Here is an 18,832-nt window from a genome sequence, read left to right as displayed (position 1 = left end):
AACCGTGCACAAAAACAAGTTCTTTGTCAGACCCTAATTCAGTTTTTCCAGGAAAATATATAACTATCTGGTACAAAATGTTTTTGATTCAGAAGATACAAAGAAACCCTGTTCACTAAGTACAACTAAAAACAGTAAAAAGAAAATATTAGTGAGATACAATACATTGTTCCTTAACAGCTTTTAGTACCAAAAAAAAAAAAAACTTTATCAGTACGTGTACAAGAAATAATGTGGTTACTGCATAGTTGAGCCCGTAAAGTTTGAGTGCATCATTTGCTTTTCCATTTTGATGACAAATCAAACGTTTGGCCTCTACTCTGTAATTTCTAGAAATATGTTCCTGGGCAGTGTTGGGTTATAATCCTAAAGATATACAATGGGCGTGCGAGAGAGGGCCCTTGGCATTAGCTTTAGCCACTGATAATGGTGACAAAAGAGAACCCAGGTAATAATGACTTATGCCAACGCCGCTCAATAGAAAAAAATATATTTCTTCTTTAATTCCATTGATCTCTTTATAAAATATATGTAAAGCTGAAAAACAGGAAGCTGAGGACAAAGATGAATTGCCTTTAATGGGGGGAGCCTTTCCTGATTCCAGTACAATAGAATATATCCCCTTCCACTTTTATTTTTCCCAATAAAAAAAATCATGCATTTTAGATTCAGTTCCCATGATAAATGTCAAAGTGTTTCTTTATCTTCCTTGGCTTGTTCTTGCTGTATTTGTTGGAATCCAAGTCTTAGCTTCAGTGAAGGTGAAGCAGTGGACAAGTTTAAAAGTAAGGATTTTTACCTATGTTTCATGAAAAAAAAAAACTAAATAAGAGTTCTAACTTTGTTAATTTGCATGGTGGTTTTGGTCTAAGTGAGCTCATGCAGTGTAAGAAGCTCATCAAAGAAGCTGGAAAACATAGATGAGAATGGTCCCCCAAGGTGGTTACAATTGTCTTGTCCTCTTCCAGAAACTCCTACAGAACCAATGGAGTTTCTTGCCAGATCATGGAGTTTGTCAGCCATGGAACTCTCCAAAGCTCTTGCCAAGAATAATATAGCTGCTTCCAATGGCGTTGATGCTGACATTAAGTCGTCATCTGCTTCTTCTGTTGGAAATATTGAAACGCATGATTCAAGACAATGCGTAAGAAGAAAAAAAGAATCCAAAGTTTTGATAAAATATATAGGTTTTGGCTGCTTCCAAGTGAAGAAAGCGACAATTATAGTATAAAATATTCATGTTTGTTTGTTTGTTTGTTTTGTACAGCTAATTCAGCAGCAGCCTTGTGACGATAGCCCTCCAATAATTTCCCCAAGGGAAAGTGAAGATCTGAAGGTATCCTCTTTAACATCAGGTCTTTCAATGGTGGATGTTATCTGCAGTGTTTGTTATAAGTTCATATAAAAGATATTTACCCCTTTTCTAATGTGTAGGAACTATTTTTGCTTCATCAGACACTGAACCCAGAGTTTCTTTCTAATCAACAATTGCTTAAAAATGGGGTATCTCCTTGTTCAACCTCGTCATAATATTCAATCTACCTAACAGTATCATCACATATATACTTACTCTATTATTGGCTTTATCACCAATTTGAAGATATACAAGAGCATTGAAAGAGGGCGAACAATGGGGAAATGGTTGAAGGATCAGAAAGATAGGAAGAAGCAAGAGATTAGAGCCCATAATGCACAACTTCATGCAGCTGTATCAGTGGCCGGTGTTGCGGCTGCTGTTGCAGCACTTGCTGCCTCTAACGCAATGTTACCGGAAACGGAAACTACAGGTCTTAAGACATTGTCTAAAGTACCGACTGCTATGGCATCTGCGGCAGCTCTTGTAGCTTCTCACTGCATTGAGATTGCTGAGGACATGGGAGCTGATCATGACCAAATCTTAACAGTAGTCAACTCTGCAATTAATGCAAGAACTAATGGAGATATAATGACCCTAACAGCTGGAGCAGCTACAGGTTGTTTAAATTGCTCCACGTAATTTCATTCATCCAGCTAGAAAATTCACATATTTCTATTCACCTTCTGCACTTTACTGTTAATTTGCCATGGCTGCAAGCATAAATTGGAAACCAATAGCTAATAGGAACATAGCTGAAACATGATAATGCAATGAATTTGTAGATAGATTTCAAGGACATATGGTTAACAGTTTTGCATAAATGCAGCCTTGCGAGGAGCTGCTGCCTTAAGGGCAAGGCTGCAAAAGGCTGGGGCTTTAGCTTTGGGTGAAGACGGTAATGGATTGAACATCACAACAGCATTGAACTTTGCTGCAACTGGGGGTGAACTACTCAAGCGCACGAGAAAAGGTACATTTTCCCGAGCCTTATTAATTGAATCTTCAATCTTCATCATTCAGTTATGAAATATTACATCTCATCACCATATTTATGTTGATTACAGGAGCTTTACATTGGAAGCAAGTTTCTTTCTACATAAACTCTAACTGGCAGGTATAAAATCCTTGTAAAAAAACTCACCTGTTTAGCTACATATTCCAAGTGCATGCTTTTGAGCTTGTTATCTGAGAAAGATCATAATCATTTTAATGAAAACAGGTGGTGGTTAAACTGAAAAGTAAGCATATGGGAGGCACATACACTAAAAAGAAGAAGTGTAAGCTTAAGCCTGATTGGCTCATACTTGAAATAAATAAACTTTCTTACTAATTTAACCCCTGTTGTGTTAATGGAGTTTGCACTGTGGTTTCCAGGTGTGATCTTTGGAGTTCATGATGGCATCCCGGCATGGCCAAGAAGGGAGAAAAAAGACAATGCAGAGAAGAGAGCTTATTTTGGGATTAACACTGCAGAGAGAATAATAGAATTCGAGTGCAGGAGTAAAGGTGACAAACAGATGTGGACGGATGGGATTCAACATATGTTGAATTGTTGTAATACAATTGCATATTTCTGAGAGAAACTAGGTTCGGTTTAATGGAAAAATGCTCGATTTTCATTTCTGTAAAGTAATCATGTTGAAATTGCATCTATATATATATATATGATTATTCCCCAAATACTAAGCTGAGGGAGGTCATTGGAATGTTCCATGTTTGAGCCTTTTAAATTGGTTTCAAGTTTTCTCAATAACAACTAAGAATCAATTATATTATGACAAATTGAAGAAACAAGTTGAATCCAACAGTTGAGTTTCTGATCGAACAGATACTTCGAAAGCTATGGAAGTTTCATCAGATTTGAGGAATCAGTGTTCTGCAGTTGGATTGGCATAAATGCCCCGTGAAAACCATACGGGACTCTGAATGGGAGTGTAATTTTAGTAACTGGCTCGTTGAGGAAGTTCTTGCTGTCAATTATATAAGCCTGTATATTGTCCAAGGAATTCAAGCAAAATACATGTCAGATTAACCCCTCTTATTCTGAATCATCAAAAACCAAAAGAACTTGTCTGACTTACTTCAGATATACTAGTGTCTTCGTGATGAACAAACGTGATAATCCAACCATCATCTTCTTCAACACCTCCTTTTTTAGGGACAAAGGCAGCTCCACTACAGTACGTGTTACTTCTCAAACATGTGATATTCTACTTTAATTGATACTTCTTCATTATTTTCCTCTTCAAAGTAGACCTTGGCAAGGCCTCCAAATCTCCCCATGCCTGAAATAACCAGATGAAAAAGACATCATGTTATCTTTAACATATGACAAAATGATGGGGGCTAATTTTTTTCTACTACCTGAGGCAGGGCTTGAGTCGCAGTGACCTACTTGGGTCTAACCACATTTGTTTTTCAAACCTGTAAAAGCTCCATTGATCATGGGAAATTCCATGGGGAAATGATTAGGCCCTGTCAGGTTTCTCTCCTTCACATCCCCGGTTTGCACGCTTAGTCTCCATTCATAGGGACGAGGAAACAATTAAGTGGTCTTCTAAATGGCATCTTCAATTGGTTTACCAGGGCCAGGCTTAAATTTTGTTGGAAACCACTCTAATTTTTTTGAACCCTGATCAGGTCCTGGTATGACTGATGCAAGAGCTCTACACCCCCATACACCAACCTATTCAGAACAGATATCTATCTATATATATATAGTTCTCTCAAAATTCATGGTACATGAGTCATGTTGTAGATAATTTAACTGATTATTACCTCATCACCATCCTCAAAGCAATTGATTATGTGGAAAGTGCAATTTGGTTTCACTTTAAACCACTGAATTGAATCAGCATCTCCATGGCGAGGCATTATACCAATTCTTGCATTTCCTTCACTTTCATATTTTATTAACCTAAATAAACATTTCTTGTTAACTCAAAAAACAAATGTTCTGATTAAGTAAAAGAAAAATGAAGACTATAACTCACTGGCCACCACGAATAAATCTGTTTACAACAACAGTTAGTGGGCAATCCATGAAGACAATATATCTGCAAAACAAAACCCCAGGTAAGTAAATTATTTTGATTATGTAGCTGCTGATTTTTCCAACTTACCACACATGCAAGAACACTAACTTTACCTATTTGTAACTCCAATCTCATGGCAAAGTGGGCATCTATCGAGTTTAAGGTCCAACTTGTGAATAATTCCTTCCCATCAGCTGAAAAATTAAAATCACAAGCTTCAGAATTGACATAATCAGTAGGTTCCAACCCCCGAATTTGCTCTCTATGCAGTAGTATTAACCTGAAATTACTCCCACTTCAACAAAAGGTTTAGTTGCTGCAATTCCCATAGTAACCAGCTTCCCCAGTACCTGGAACTGTGTCATATATAAAATGAAGTTAATTGCTATTGAGTAAAATCTTTATCAATAATAACATATTTGAATTACCTTCGGATGGGCAGTAAATGGTCGGTTCCATGCTCCATTGACATCCCAATCGCCTAAAGCTTCTAGTGTTAAGATGTCAATCTCCTGAGGCAAGTCATTTTCTGTAATGGAATACAACTTCCCCAAATGCTCGAAAACGTTGGTATTACTTGTATTTTTTAATGGTTTTCCAAATCTCACCTGCATTAATGAGACGTTCACTGTCAATATATCAAACCTAAAAATTATATATATATAATTAGGAGTTTGGATAAGCAATTGCAAACCAACCAAATTGAGCAAGAAAGAAGTGCAAACAGCAAGAGGATCCCCTTGGATGACCGGAAGAAAAGAGGGTTTGTTTCGAAGTTTTTCGAGCTTGAATGTGTCAGTTTCGACATGTCTGTTATTGTAAACAACAGTCCAGTTCCCATTAATGTTTTTACTGAAATACAAAGCGTGGAGCAGTCCTTCACCTTCAATCCACAGAGGACTTGACTCCCCAAATATAGATTTGGTTGACTTTAATCCCCCGAACATAGGATTTGGTCCTGCAAATATAAATTATATGTCACCATTGACCGCTCAGCTTTTAATGATTTTCCTTTTGCAGATCAAGTAAGTTACTTTGGAATAACCTCAAAATCATAACCAATATTAAAAAATATAAAATTATATCATATATTCACCAATGCAAACAGAAAATCTTAAACAACAGCAAAACACCGAAAGAAAGGGAAATTTATAACACCCTCCTTACCTTTGATGGGAAATTTTATATCATATATAACCGACCATTGATAACATATAGTCTTCATATATATATGACAAAAATAATAAAAGCTCAAGCTGTGCGGTATCATAACCAACCATTTCTTATATAGACTCCTTGAGGAAATGCAGATGGGATATTGCCATGGATGTTGGTGATAACTGCAGCTTCTTTTATTTCATCAACTGTAGCAGCGTTTGTTTGTCCAGTTTACATTTTCAAACGTAGTTAAACATTCAAAGCTTCCATTCCTTAAATGCAATTCTATATATATACCTGAGATGGGTCCAATGGGTAGTCAACAAACTCGAAAGTAGAATCTACAAATGCATCAAGCAGCTTAGCAGAAGTGTTCTTCACTGCAGCTTTCAGTACATCAACTCTAAAAACATGTTGTTCCAATTCTCTCAAAAATGGCTGTATGTCAGTCACGAGATATGTCACATAATCGTTGTCTCTCTCACATTATTACATTCTCATCAGTAAGAGAGAGTTGCTTACCTTGAAAGAAGAGACAAGACGGTGAGTTGTTGATGAGATTAAAGTTGTTTGAGAATGAAAGAGTGGGCTTTCGAAAGGAGCATGACCTTGAAATGGGACATAGTAATAGCATGACATATCTTTATTTCCTTCTCTCTTGGGAAACACCTTTAAATATTTCATTTATTGAATTCGAGAAAGTATACATATAGATAGCTCAAAAACATTAATGTGTCGAGCAAAACAAAATAAGAATAATAATAGCAAGTCGCCCCAACTTGAGAGGATGTTAAATAAGTTATAGTTCTTGTTTTTTAATCAAAATTTAATTCTAAAATCGAGTCATATATTAGTTATTTGGCTACAAAATGTGAGAAATTAGTTAATAATTGATTTTAGTTATGTACGAGTTTTTCTCTATTTGTAAATACAGTGTAAAGAAAGATTAAAGATTGTTTGATTGATTCGGAGAAAGTTTGAACTTCATTTTCTTTGTATTTCTTCTTTCATGGATTTTCTCTGCACTTTCTTGAGAAAATCGGATCTACTTCTCTCACAAACACCAACAGGAGACATCGGTTTTGACTCTTGAATTCCCATATCGATTTATCCGTATTGAATTCAATGAATTCAACATGATAAGTACTGAAATAAGATGAAAAATCAAAAATAGAAAGATTCATCGCCTAATTGCAGCAGCCTTCGTTCATGCAAAACCCAAACTATCCCTTGGATTTCAAATCCATAGGTTTTAAGCGGTATAGATTTTCTTTTTCTGAAAAGCGAATACAGAACGGGGTGAGATGGATTTCTTTTTGAACGAGGTATAAAACGGGTATTATAATTACTTGTCCCACACCCTACTTCACTTTATAAAATTATATTTTTATTTTTGTATACTAAATTTATTAAAAAGATAAATTTGTAATAATATATTATAAAAAAATATATTTTATGTCTAAATATTTTTACAAAGAATTATGTTTAAATATTTACTTGACTTTAAAATTAAATTGAAAAAAGCGGGATAAAACAAAGTTAGGTTTATTCAACATCCATGAAAGTAATAATGATTTTTAAGATTATATGTCCATATTAGAACGGAGCGAGTAGTGGAGCAAATTATGTCAATTACTGAGTGGTGGTGGATCTAACAACATTTACCCCACATCTCTCTATTGCCATCCCATGATATTTTGTTAGGCGTCGTCAAAATCCAATAAAAGAATTAATAATAATGAATGTAAAACTATATAAATATATAAAATAATGTATGAATCTAATGCAAATAATGCTTTATTTTTAATTATCAAATTCATAAGATTTTAAAAACTATATATTAAAACCCTTTTTAACATCATTTTTATTTTAAATTAAAACTTATTATTATTTTATCTAAAATGATAGCCTTGCATGTCATATATATATGCATATATATTTAATACAACATCTAAAATTAATGCAAATAATTATTTATTTTTAATTATTAAATTGAAAAAATATTAAGATTTTTTTAAAAATAATATTAAAATCCTTTTAACATGATTTTTAATTTAAATTAAAACTTGACTAATTCTTCTTTATTATTATTTTATTTAAAATGATAGCCTAGCATATCAAAATATATATGTATTTAAGACAAAAAATTAATAAAGTATGTAATGATGACAAGTGACAATTTTTTATGTAATTTCTATAAAAAAATCGTATTTTTCAAAATTTTCATTATCTTTACGAATATAATTTCAAAACATCATTTTTAACAAACAGAAAATGTATAATTTCTTTAAAATTATATAATTAAATTTATTTTAGAAATTAGTTGTAATTATGTGATACTAATAAATTTCAATAAAAATCATTTTATTTCTTTAAAAATAAAGGGAAGCGTAACAAATCCCACATAGCTCATACTCTCTCAAGTCCCAAGACCAATGGGGTGTTTCTTTACCAACAATGCCCATACATTATTTTCTCATTTTAACATATCACGTATCGTTATCAAATTTTAACATTTTTTCTAAAATTAGAAGTTTTTTGATTATTTATTATTTTAGTTTTTAATTATTTTAATTTAAAGGGCTTCAATATTTTTTATTCATTTAATAATAAATGAAGTTGATTGAAATATTTTATCTTTTTATTTACAAGTTTAGAAGAGATTACAAATAGTTCTAAGTATTGTATTAAAAATATTAAATAAACTTATATAATTGTATATTAATTAATCAAAATATTTAAATAATATATAAAATGATATGTCTATATTTAATAATTTTACTAATTTTAATTAATTATTAAATATTTAAAATACATTATAAGTTCCACTACATACATATTTATATGTAATATATTTATTCATATAAGATGTGGGCTCATTTTCAATATATAGTTTCTTTACAATTATATAATTGAATTTATTTCAGGAAATAGTTGTATTTAAGTGGTAATCAAAAATTTAAAAAAATCATTTTATTTTTTAGGGAAATGTCATAAATCCCGTATTAATTAAAGAAGATTTTCATAGCTCATGCTTACTATTTAAATAAATATTATTATTTTTTATTTCATCAGTTCTTTATAATTTCTTTGTTTGAAGAAATTCATGAGTGAAAATTTATAAATTAATTATATATATATTATATTGAAATAATAATCTAGACAAAAAAAGTAGATATTGGTTTGAAAATAACCTACTAAAATGTTTACATTCAATGGTTTTTATGATTTTTTCATAGTTTTTATAATTTTCACTTTGTGTTTATTTATGATTTTGTCATGGATTTTTATTTTGTGTATCAAGGTTATTATATTTTTTTGTAGTGAATATGATTTTTACTTCGTGTATTAAAGTTACTATCAGGAGTAAAATTAGGGGCTGGCAAAGGTCTCGATCCTCTAAAATAGAAAATTTTTCGTTTAGGTTCTTTAAAATTTTTAAAATTTTAAATTAATAAAGCTAAAATTACACTTTGAACCCCAAAAAAAATTGATTTAATACTTTAAAAATTATAAAGATATAGGCTATTGAAATGGTGAAATTACATTTTCACTATTATAAAAATTACTATTTAATTTCGACCCTTCCTAAAAAAAAATTTGTGATATATATATGTGGATTTTTACGATCATTATAATATCATGAAAAGTAAAAAATCAAGCATTCATATTTACATGAATTTTATTTTTAACCATTTTATTTGCAAATGTTAGATATCTTAAAATTATTTTAAATTAATAAATAAATTTATTCTAATCATATATATTTAATAAAGCAGAGCTTAGATGCAAAATCAAAAGATTTCAAAAACAAGTAAATTTAACTTCTCTTAATTGAAATTTATTGGGTTGTTAAAATATCATTATATGTTTATTTGGTACAATGAAGAAAAAGATCATGTTGGACTTTGTTTTTTCCTAAAGTGGAAATTTTTATTAATTTGCGTATAGTCTTACCCTTATTCCTTATATTGCACACCATGAAGCCCTGAGATTCTTAATGACAGACCACAAAAATCAATGCCTCAAATGGAAGAGTGTACTTAACAACCACATGAATTGGAAAATGAAAACTCAAAATGAAGAAAGAGGTTGATCTGGTCTCTCTCACGCTTGCCCTAATATTTATGATTAATGTGTTGTCTACTTGATAATTAATATTATGACAAACTGGTCAACAAATCAGTACAACCAAAATACCACTTGAATAGATAGATAGAAAGGTATACGGGATTTTCATCAGATTTTGTTTAGCAGTTGGTTTGGCATAAAAGCTCCATGAAAACCATCCGGGACTCTGCATGGGAGTGTAATTTTAGCAACTGGCTCATTGAGGAAGTTCTTGGTGTCGATTATATAAGCCTGTAGTGTTTATTAATCCAAGGAAATTATGCAAGCAAAATACAAATCAGATGAAACCCCTGTTATTCTGAATTATCAAAGCACTTGTTTGACTTACTTGACATATATTAGTGTCTTCGTGATGAACAAACGTGATAATCCAACCATCATCTTCTTCAGCACCTCCTTCCTTACGGACAAAGGCAGCTCCACTACAGTACGTGTTCCTCTCAAACATGTGATATTCTACTTTGATTGATCCTTCTTCAGTATTTTGCTCTTCAAAGAAGAGCTTGGCAAGGCCACCAAATCTTCCCATGCCTGAAATAACCAGATGAAAAAAAACAAACAAACACCATGTTGTGACTTGTGATCTTTAAAATATGACAAGAAGCTGAATTTATGGGAGCATATATATTTTTTGTACCACCTGTGGAAGAGATTGAGTCGCAGTGACATACTTGGGTGTAACCATATTTGTTTTTCAAACCTGTAAAAGCTCCATTGATTATGGGAAATTCCATGGGCAAATTATTAGCCCCTATCACGTTTCTCTCCTTCACATCTCCGGTGCGCACGTTCAATCTCCATTCATACGGTCGATGAAACAATAACTGGTCTTCTGAAATGGCATCTTCAAATGGTTTACCAGGGGCAGGCTTAGATTTTGTTGGAAACCACGCAAATTCTTTTGAACCCGGATCAGGTCCTGGTATGGCTGATGCAAGAGCTCTACACCCCCATACAACGACCTATACATATATACACATATAAAGCTCTCTCAAATTTCAAATACAGGTGAATCCTACAACATATAGCATAACCAATTAAGTTACCTCATCACCATCCTCAAAGCAATTGAAAATGTGAAAAGTGCAATTAGGTTTCACTTTAAACCAGTGGATTGAACCAGCATCTCCATAGCAAGGCATTATACCAATTCTTGCATTTCCTTCACTTTCATATTTTATTAACCTATGAATAAGTAAAAGAAATGTTCTTGTTAAACCCCTCCCCCCAAAAAAAAAAAATTTCTGATTAATTAAAATAAAAATGAAGAACATTAACTCACTTGCCACCATGAATAATTCTATTTACATCAACAGTTAGTGGGCAATCCATGAAGACAATATATCTGCAAACAAAAACTCCATGGACAATAATCATTTTGATCCTGCAGCTGGTAGTTTTCAAACACACAAAAACACTAAGTTTACCTCTTTGTAACTCCAACCTCATGGCAAAGTGGGCATCTATCGAGTTTAAGATCCAGTTTGTGAACTAATTCCTTCCCATCAGCTGAAAAATTAAAATTACAAGCTTCAGAATTGACAAAATCAGTAGGTTCCAACCCCTTCATTTGTTCTCTATGGAGTAGAATTAACCTGAAATTACTCCCACTTCAACAAAAGGTTTAGTTGCTGCAATTCCCATAGTAACCAGCTCCCCAGTACCTGGAACTCTCTGTCATATATAAAATGAAGTTAATTACTATCGAGTAAAATCTTTATTAATAATAACATATTTGAATTACCTTAGGATGAGCAGTAAATGATCGGTTCCATGCTCCATTAACATCCCAGTCACCTAAAGCCTCTAGTGTTAAGACGTCAATCTCTTGAGGCAAGTTATTTTCTGCAATGGAATACAACTTCCCCGAATGCTCGAAAACGTTGGTATTACTTATATTTTTTAATGGTTTTCCAAATCTCACCTGGGCAATGCCATTAAAAGTTTTAAGAACTTTAATGAGATGTTCACTGTCAGTATATCAGGAGTTCGGATAAGCAAACCAACCAAATTGAGCAAGAAAGAAGTGAAAACAGCAAGAGGGTCCCCTTGGATGGCCGGAAGAAAAGAGGGTTTGTTTCGAAGTTTTTCGAGCTTGAATGTATCAGTTTCAACATGTCTGTTATTGTAAACAACAGTCCAATTCCCATTAATGTCTTTACTGAAATACAAAGCGTGAAGCATTCCTTCACCTTCAACCCATATAGGACCTGACTCCCCAAATACAGATTTGGTTGACTTCAATCCCCCAAACAAAGGATTTGGTCCTGCAAATATAAATTATATGTTAACATCCACCGCTCAGCTTTTAATGATTTTCCTCTTGCTGATGACAATATATATGTAAATGTAAGACATTTCCCATTCCATGTGACGTCTCAAGCACCGAAACCTTACGTTTGACTTTTTGTTTTCAGCAAAATACACCTCCTCCATAATATCATTCAACTATTGCAAACAGAATAATCTTAAACTACATGAACAATAGCAGAACACCAAAACAAAGGGAAATTTATATCATAACCAACCATTGGTAACACATGATATATATGATAAAAAAAAGCTCATGCTGTGCTATGTCAAACCAACCATTTCTTATGTAGATTCCTTGAGGAAATTCAGATGGAATATCGCCATGGATGTTGGTGATAACTGCAGCTTCTTTTATTTCATCAACTGGAGCAGCGTTTGTCTGTCCAGTTTACATTTCCAAACGTAGTTAAACATTCAAAGCTTCCATATATACAATTATATGTCTATATATACATACATATTTATATATACCTGAGATGGGTTCAAAGGATAATCAACAAACTGGAAAGCAGAATCTACAAATGCATCAAGCAACTTAACAGAAGTGTTCTTCACTGCAGCTTTCAGGACATCAACTCTAAAAACATGTTGTTCCAATTCTCTCAAAAATGGCTGTATATCAGTCACCAGAAATGTCACATAATCTATATATTACTTTCTCGTCAGTAAGAAAGAGAGCTGCTAACCTTGAAAGAAGAGGCAAGATGGTGAGTTGTGTTGATGAAATTAAAGTTAAGTGAGAAAGAGAGAGTGGGATTTCGAAAGGAGCAATGCCCTTGAAATGGAACATAGTAATAACATGCCATCTTTATTTCTTTCTCTTCTGGAAAACACATTTAAATATTTCTCAGATTTTTTTTTATACTTTCTTGTTTGAGTAGATATATATAGATGGCGAACATGCACTTCAGCTTCATATGATTCAGACATCTCAAAAAGATTAATGCGTCAAACAAAACAAAATAATAATACTAATAATAACAAGCTGTACCAACTTAGGAAGAATTTTTTTTTATAATTAAAGTTACTTAGGAATCAAGTTATTGTCAGCGTAAAGATTGATTGAGAGAAAAGTTTTCTCTAAGAGACACTAACAATAAAAAAGGAGAATATGGGTCTTATCCAATTACTTATCCACATTAAATCTAATGAATTATTGATTTATCCGTTCAATGAATTGAAGATGGAAACACAGAAATGGAAAGGTCCACCATTTAATTCCAGCAGCCTTCATTAATGCAAAATATCCAACCTATAATAGTGGAACGGCCGCTACAAATTTTGAAAAGAATTAGTATTCATTGATATAAATATATAAAAAAAATCCGAGCTAAATTTAATGGATTTAATTTTAATTATGAAATTGATAAAACATATTTTTTAAAAATTAAAATCCTTTTCAAAAGAATTTTTTAATTTAATTTAAAATTTGTTAATTCTTATTTATTATTATTTTTAGGATAAAATACACAAAAAGTCATCCAATTTACATAACTTTTATTCTGAGTATCTAAAATAAAAAGTTTATATTTTGGGCACTAAAGCTTGGATCTGTTTTCATTTTCGTCATTATGGGTATAAGAGGTAACGGAAATCCATGTTGCCATTTTACATTTTTTTTTTATTTCCATCCAATTTAGGAATGTCCAAGTAAGCATTTCTTTAAACCCAAAACAAAACTGAAACCACGTAAGATTTAGTAAATACTTCATCTGTTGGGTAAGAACCCTAAATCGACCAACTTCCTAAGCCAAGGAATCGACCCCAATACCCACAAGAAACTACCAAAACCAATAGTTCAACAAGTGATGATGAAGAGAAACAATAGCAGAGACAGCAATTACAAGCAGAATTTGGAGAACGCAAGGGCAACATGAGTCTGTAGTGATACCCAACTCCATCTCCCAAAACCCGGTAGGATAACTTCAGTTTTTGTACCAAGAAAATATAGCTTAGACCAACACACTAGGTTTAGCACAGTGTCTTCAAGCAATGAGGGGAGGGGGGAGTATAGGTACCGAGGTTATACAAGGCGTCAAGGCCCTTGGTCAGAATATGTCAACCATGGTGAAAACGGGATTGGGCTGCTTTCAAATTTAGAGTGCCGCTCTTGTTTACCAGCAAACAAGTTTAATGAACAATCAAGTGAAAAATATCTGAGGAAGGCACTGGTTTTCACCAAAGCAACAAACAGATCAACAGTTAACTTGTTTCAATTCATAGTTTAGGGTTTGGCTGAAACCATTTACCAAATCCTACCCATTTCAATTTTGTTTTGGGTTTAAAACAAATGCCTATTTGGAAATTCTAAGTTGGGAGGAAAGAAGAAAAAAAAGACCAAAATGAAAACAGATTTAAACTTTGGTGTTTAAAATGAAAACTTACAAAAAAATTGGGTTATTCTATTTTTTATTATAACATGATAATCTTGCATATAACTTTGGCATTACGAAGCTCTCCAATATTTAAATCAGTAAAAAGGATTTTGCAATTGAAAAATAAATAAAAAAAGTTAAAACTGACAAATAAGAATGCTATGTATATGCACTTGGCATTATTGAGACAGCTCAAAAATATTAACGTGTCAAACAATACAAATGGTTGCAACTTAAAAAGAATTTTAATCAACTTTTTAGTTTAAACCATTTTTAATTAAAATAAACATACGTATTTTACATTGGAAATGAGAAAATAAATTTACACACATTATTTAAATACATAATGTGATGTCACAACTCTTTACCATTAAATTAATAAATTATTGACTTTGACAATTCTATATTAAATATATTTAAAGTTATTTTAGCATAGTAAAATGAAACTAAAATATTCTCAAGTTGGTTCACTTATGGCTACCCATAACTAATAGTTGATAATGAATTATTTACTATTAAAAAAATTTTAATCTAAATACTACAACTCTTAACTCATACAACGTCTGAAAAACACGGATTCACTCCTATTTCTTTTCCCTGTGTTTCAAAGTTCAACATTCGGCTTACCAATACTGCAAATAAGAAAAGAGAACGGTTGATGGCTTAAACCACAGGGGCCTTCAATAATGGAAATATCCAATCAATCAAATCTTACATCACCGTAGGAAGACTTTTATTGTGTTGGGTTAATCAGGCTATGTTTGACTTTCAAAGTGCTCTACATACGTTTCAATCTATGAGTATCATTTTAATTAAGCTTTCAATAGAATGTAATTTTTAGGAATATCATTGTCAGCAAAAATTATTTTATATATAAAAAATATTTATTAAAATTTCAAAAAAGGTGGATTCCACACTTTTTTTAATATAATATTACTTTACAAAATTACACTTATTAAATAAAATTAATATTTTTATTATTAACAAATATTTAAATTACGCCTATAAAATCTTAACTCAATTGACATTGTTGTTATTATAACAATCAAGAAGACATGAGTTAAAACACGTTTAGGATCATTTTTCTTTCGAATTAAAGGTTGAAGAGGGATTATTGATAAAAACATACATTCCATAAAAAATAAATATTTGAATTAAATATTTAATAATAATACTTTTCAATCCGTTACATGAATACATTCAAAAAAACAACTTGCATATTAACTCGAGATTGTGAAGATGCACAATTTATATAAAAAAAATTCTCATTAGATTGTAGATATAAATTAAAGTGTATTAATATATTTGTACATATGACTTAAAATTATTTTAACACTAAAATTTGATATAAATAATAAAATACATTTTAAAAATATTTATAACAAAAAAAATATATATTTACCTAGTGATACCTCACATGTATGACCAGTTAAAAAGTGAAAAGAACTATGTAGTGTAGAAGCATATTGAGAATAAAGTTTATACTCTAAACACAAATAAAACAAATATATATATAATTTTTATTTTCCATCCACATACTAGAGTAAGGAAATGTTATATATATTAAAAAAATTACATATCGAAGCATTTTTCAACAAAATTAAAATTTTTAAAATTATATGCCCGTAAACATTCTATGATCTAGTTATAGACTTTGATGATATCTGCTTTTTTTAATACAATACCTAAGATTATTCATAGCCCTTCCTCAACTCATAAATAGAAAGATAATACGCTTCAGTGCATTATAACCCACGTCTTCCTGCATTGATAACAATGCTCATGTCAATCGAATTAAGACTCAACCGATATTAAATAATCATTTATGTTATAATTAAAGTATTTTAGTTTGAAATGATTACGAAATTGTTTATTTGGATTAATTTTATAAAAAATATATTCCTTCCTTTATATAAATACATAAAATAAACAATAAATTGTATAAGAAATTAATTTTTAATAAATAGTTTATTAAAATATATTCACTTACATTAATTTTATAATAGTATTTCTTTTTCTTTTTCTTCTTCCTTTTCAATTTTTTCTTTCTATAAAAAGTATACTTTTGTACAAAATAAATTATTTATAAAATATAACATTATTACTTACATCAGGTAATTAAGAATCTATTTTTAATTTATTTATTTATCATAATTAATTTAGTTCAAATAAAATTTATATTAACTAATATTACCTATTTTCTTTATTATTTATAAACAAATGAAAATAAATATAAGAAATATATATCACTTGAGAATTTTTATAAGAAAAAGATATCAGGAAAAAAGAAAGAAAGAAGAATGTGGAGAAAGAAAAATTAATATTAAAATATAAATATGAATTATTTAATTTTTTTGTAAATGAATTTTATTAGAATATCAATTTAAAATAAATTATTATTTTATGCATTTGTTTGCATAAAAGGAAAAAAATTTTAATTTAATTTTTTTATAAAATGTTAAAATTAAATAAATTTATAAGTGATTATAAATCTAAAAATTATTTTAATTATAAAATAAATGTATTAAAAAAACTATTCTGCCACAATAACATTAATGTGTCTAACAAAACGTAATAATGGTACAAGTAGTTGCAACTTTTTTGGGGTTCGTATCTAAGTGGTAAGTCAAATATAGCAGCCGATGGCATCAAATCATGCATCAATGGTTGAAAACTTCTATTTTGTTGGCTTAATTCTACTTAAGCTAACTTTTATATGATTTTCTAATAAAAATATTTATATTATTTTTAATATAGTTTCGATAAAATTTAGTTTACTTTTGCATTCTTTGATGTAGAATTGGTAATAGTTAAAAGACCCAAATTGAAGCAAATTGTTGGGCCTTATAATCTAATGGACATCCGACGAAAACCGAAGAGAATTGCCTTGAGAGTGGGAAAGCCGGAGATTTCAGGCATAAACTGATTGAAACACATCTCATAAATACCTGTAATGATAATAAAATTTGTAATAAACTCAAACAAACCGTCTTTAATGGAATCTTGAAAGGTTGTTCATCAATCGAAGATCAACATTTCAGCTCTTAGAATCTAAAGAAGCACTGAGATTCTTAATGACAGCCCACACTGTCACAGCTTGTAGGACAGAAAATTAAGTGGAGCTTTCAAATAGATAAATCAAAGATTGTAATGAATACAACCACCACATGAACTGAAAAAGGAAATCTCAGAATTGTAAATGAAGAAAGACCTAGATCAGGTCTCAGGCTTGCTGTATTTATGATGAATATATCGATTTCAAGCTTTGCGCATACCCTCCATGTATGGGGCTGTATGAATTCATAAACACCAGAAGCAGTGCAGCATGTGAAGCTTAACAGGTTTGTTTGATTTGAAGATTACCAAGGAAAAATATGGCTGATCTAAATCAGGTCCCACTTATTACTATATTTATATATGCATGAAATTAATGAATCCAAAACATTGATATATAACTTTAATCAACTCTGCATGCATGGGCAATGCATGTGACAAACAATCGGTGAATTGTTGCATTATGGTTCAGTTGTCTTCTCTCCTGACTCCCTATTGCAGTGCCCACCCGCCATTAAAAAGGATTGCCAAAAAGGATTTAAGCTTTTTTTTTCTTTCTTAATGTTGGATATATCGAAGCTTGGTGAATAAAACTCAAGTTACTGATTATGAAGGGAATGCGGCTTCCTTCGTAAAAGCTAGGATTCGAAACTCGAGCGGCTGCTAGGCTAGCTGGTTGAGTGGTTATAAACCCCGAATGAATAAAATTTATTACAATATGTGTGATGCAGAAAGCATCAGAGTAATGAAATGCGTGATGATGATGATGAGTGTTCAATAACTGGCTGTGGAAAAGCTGATTAAACAAATGGTTCTGATATGAGGGTCCAAAACACCAATTCACGGGGCCGGACAGCAATGGCTGCAAAATACCTGAGTTATGGACAACAAAATCTTTTTGTCGTCATATTATCTGATTATGGCCCAAAATTTAATACAACTGCATAGGTAAATGCTGCTGTTATTTCTTGCATGCAATTTGGCACACACACCCCACCAACTTCTTACCTCTTCACTTCATCTTAACCAATGCTATCCATGATTGCTGTCTTCTTTTGTACATATGAACACTCAGGGTATACATATTATGTAGTTAATCATTTACAAGCGGCTATGTATAAAAACAAAACCCTAAACAGTAAAAATGGTAAACGTACATCCAGTGTACAAAGCATAATATGATTTTGTTGTGTAAAAACTGAAGTGAAATTTGACCCTTTCTTACAACTACAAGGAAAACAAGATAATTAAATATGAGAAGGACATCGGACACAGTCCACGTAGGTATTTATATATGCTGTCCTTTGTGGGTAATTAAGGTTTTACAAACTGCTGCTGTCTGAACAACCCATAATCTTTCGTATCATCTTTGATTTATCGATGTCTGCGGTACAACATACAAAGCCTGT

General features: G+C 31.3%; 2 protein-coding genes and 1 pseudogene across 2 annotated transcripts; 1 reads left to right on the top strand and 2 right to left on the bottom strand.

The window, feature by feature from the left end:
* The first annotated feature begins 134 nt into the window (after positions 1 to 134).
* LOC121203121 (VAN3-binding protein) lies at positions 135 to 3,057 on the top strand. The gene is made up of 9 exons (XM_041112939.1): positions 135 to 785; positions 873 to 1,144; positions 1,268 to 1,336; positions 1,435 to 1,503; positions 1,601 to 1,973; positions 2,184 to 2,327; positions 2,422 to 2,471; positions 2,577 to 2,634; positions 2,732 to 3,057. The coding sequence occupies exons 1-9, from the start codon at positions 656 to 658 to the stop codon at positions 2,932 to 2,934; spliced, it is 1,368 nt and encodes a 455-aa protein (XP_040968873.1). The 5' UTR covers positions 135 to 655; the 3' UTR covers positions 2,935 to 3,057.
* An 88-nt stretch (positions 3,058 to 3,145) lies between these two features.
* LOC107906957 (carotenoid 9,10(9',10')-cleavage dioxygenase-like) lies at positions 3,146 to 6,189 on the bottom strand (annotated as a pseudogene).
* Positions 6,190 to 9,630: 3,441 nt separating this feature from the next.
* Positions 9,631 to 12,877, bottom strand: LOC121229240 (carotenoid 9,10(9',10')-cleavage dioxygenase). Its single transcript, XM_041112934.1, has 12 exons — positions 12,681 to 12,877; positions 12,466 to 12,606; positions 12,271 to 12,373; positions 11,689 to 11,948; positions 11,426 to 11,605; positions 11,277 to 11,355; positions 11,109 to 11,190; positions 10,964 to 11,026; positions 10,728 to 10,866; positions 10,322 to 10,643; positions 10,010 to 10,212; positions 9,631 to 9,912 (listed from the first exon to the last, which is right to left on the bottom strand). Exons 1-12 carry the CDS (start codon positions 12,828 to 12,830, stop codon positions 9,790 to 9,792), a joined length of 1,845 nt encoding a protein of 614 aa, XP_040968868.1. The 5' UTR covers positions 12,831 to 12,877; the 3' UTR covers positions 9,631 to 9,789.
* Between the last annotated feature and the right edge of the window lie 5,955 nt (positions 12,878 to 18,832).

The sequence above is a fragment of the Gossypium hirsutum genome, chromosome A05 (genome assembly GCF_007990345.1).
Source record: "Gossypium hirsutum isolate 1008001.06 chromosome A05, Gossypium_hirsutum_v2.1, whole genome shotgun sequence".
Lineage (NCBI taxonomy): Eukaryota > Viridiplantae > Streptophyta > Magnoliopsida > Malvales > Malvaceae > Gossypium > Gossypium hirsutum.
The sequence above is the reverse complement of the archived record's forward strand: the minus strand, read 5'-3'. Positions and strand labels throughout refer to the sequence as shown.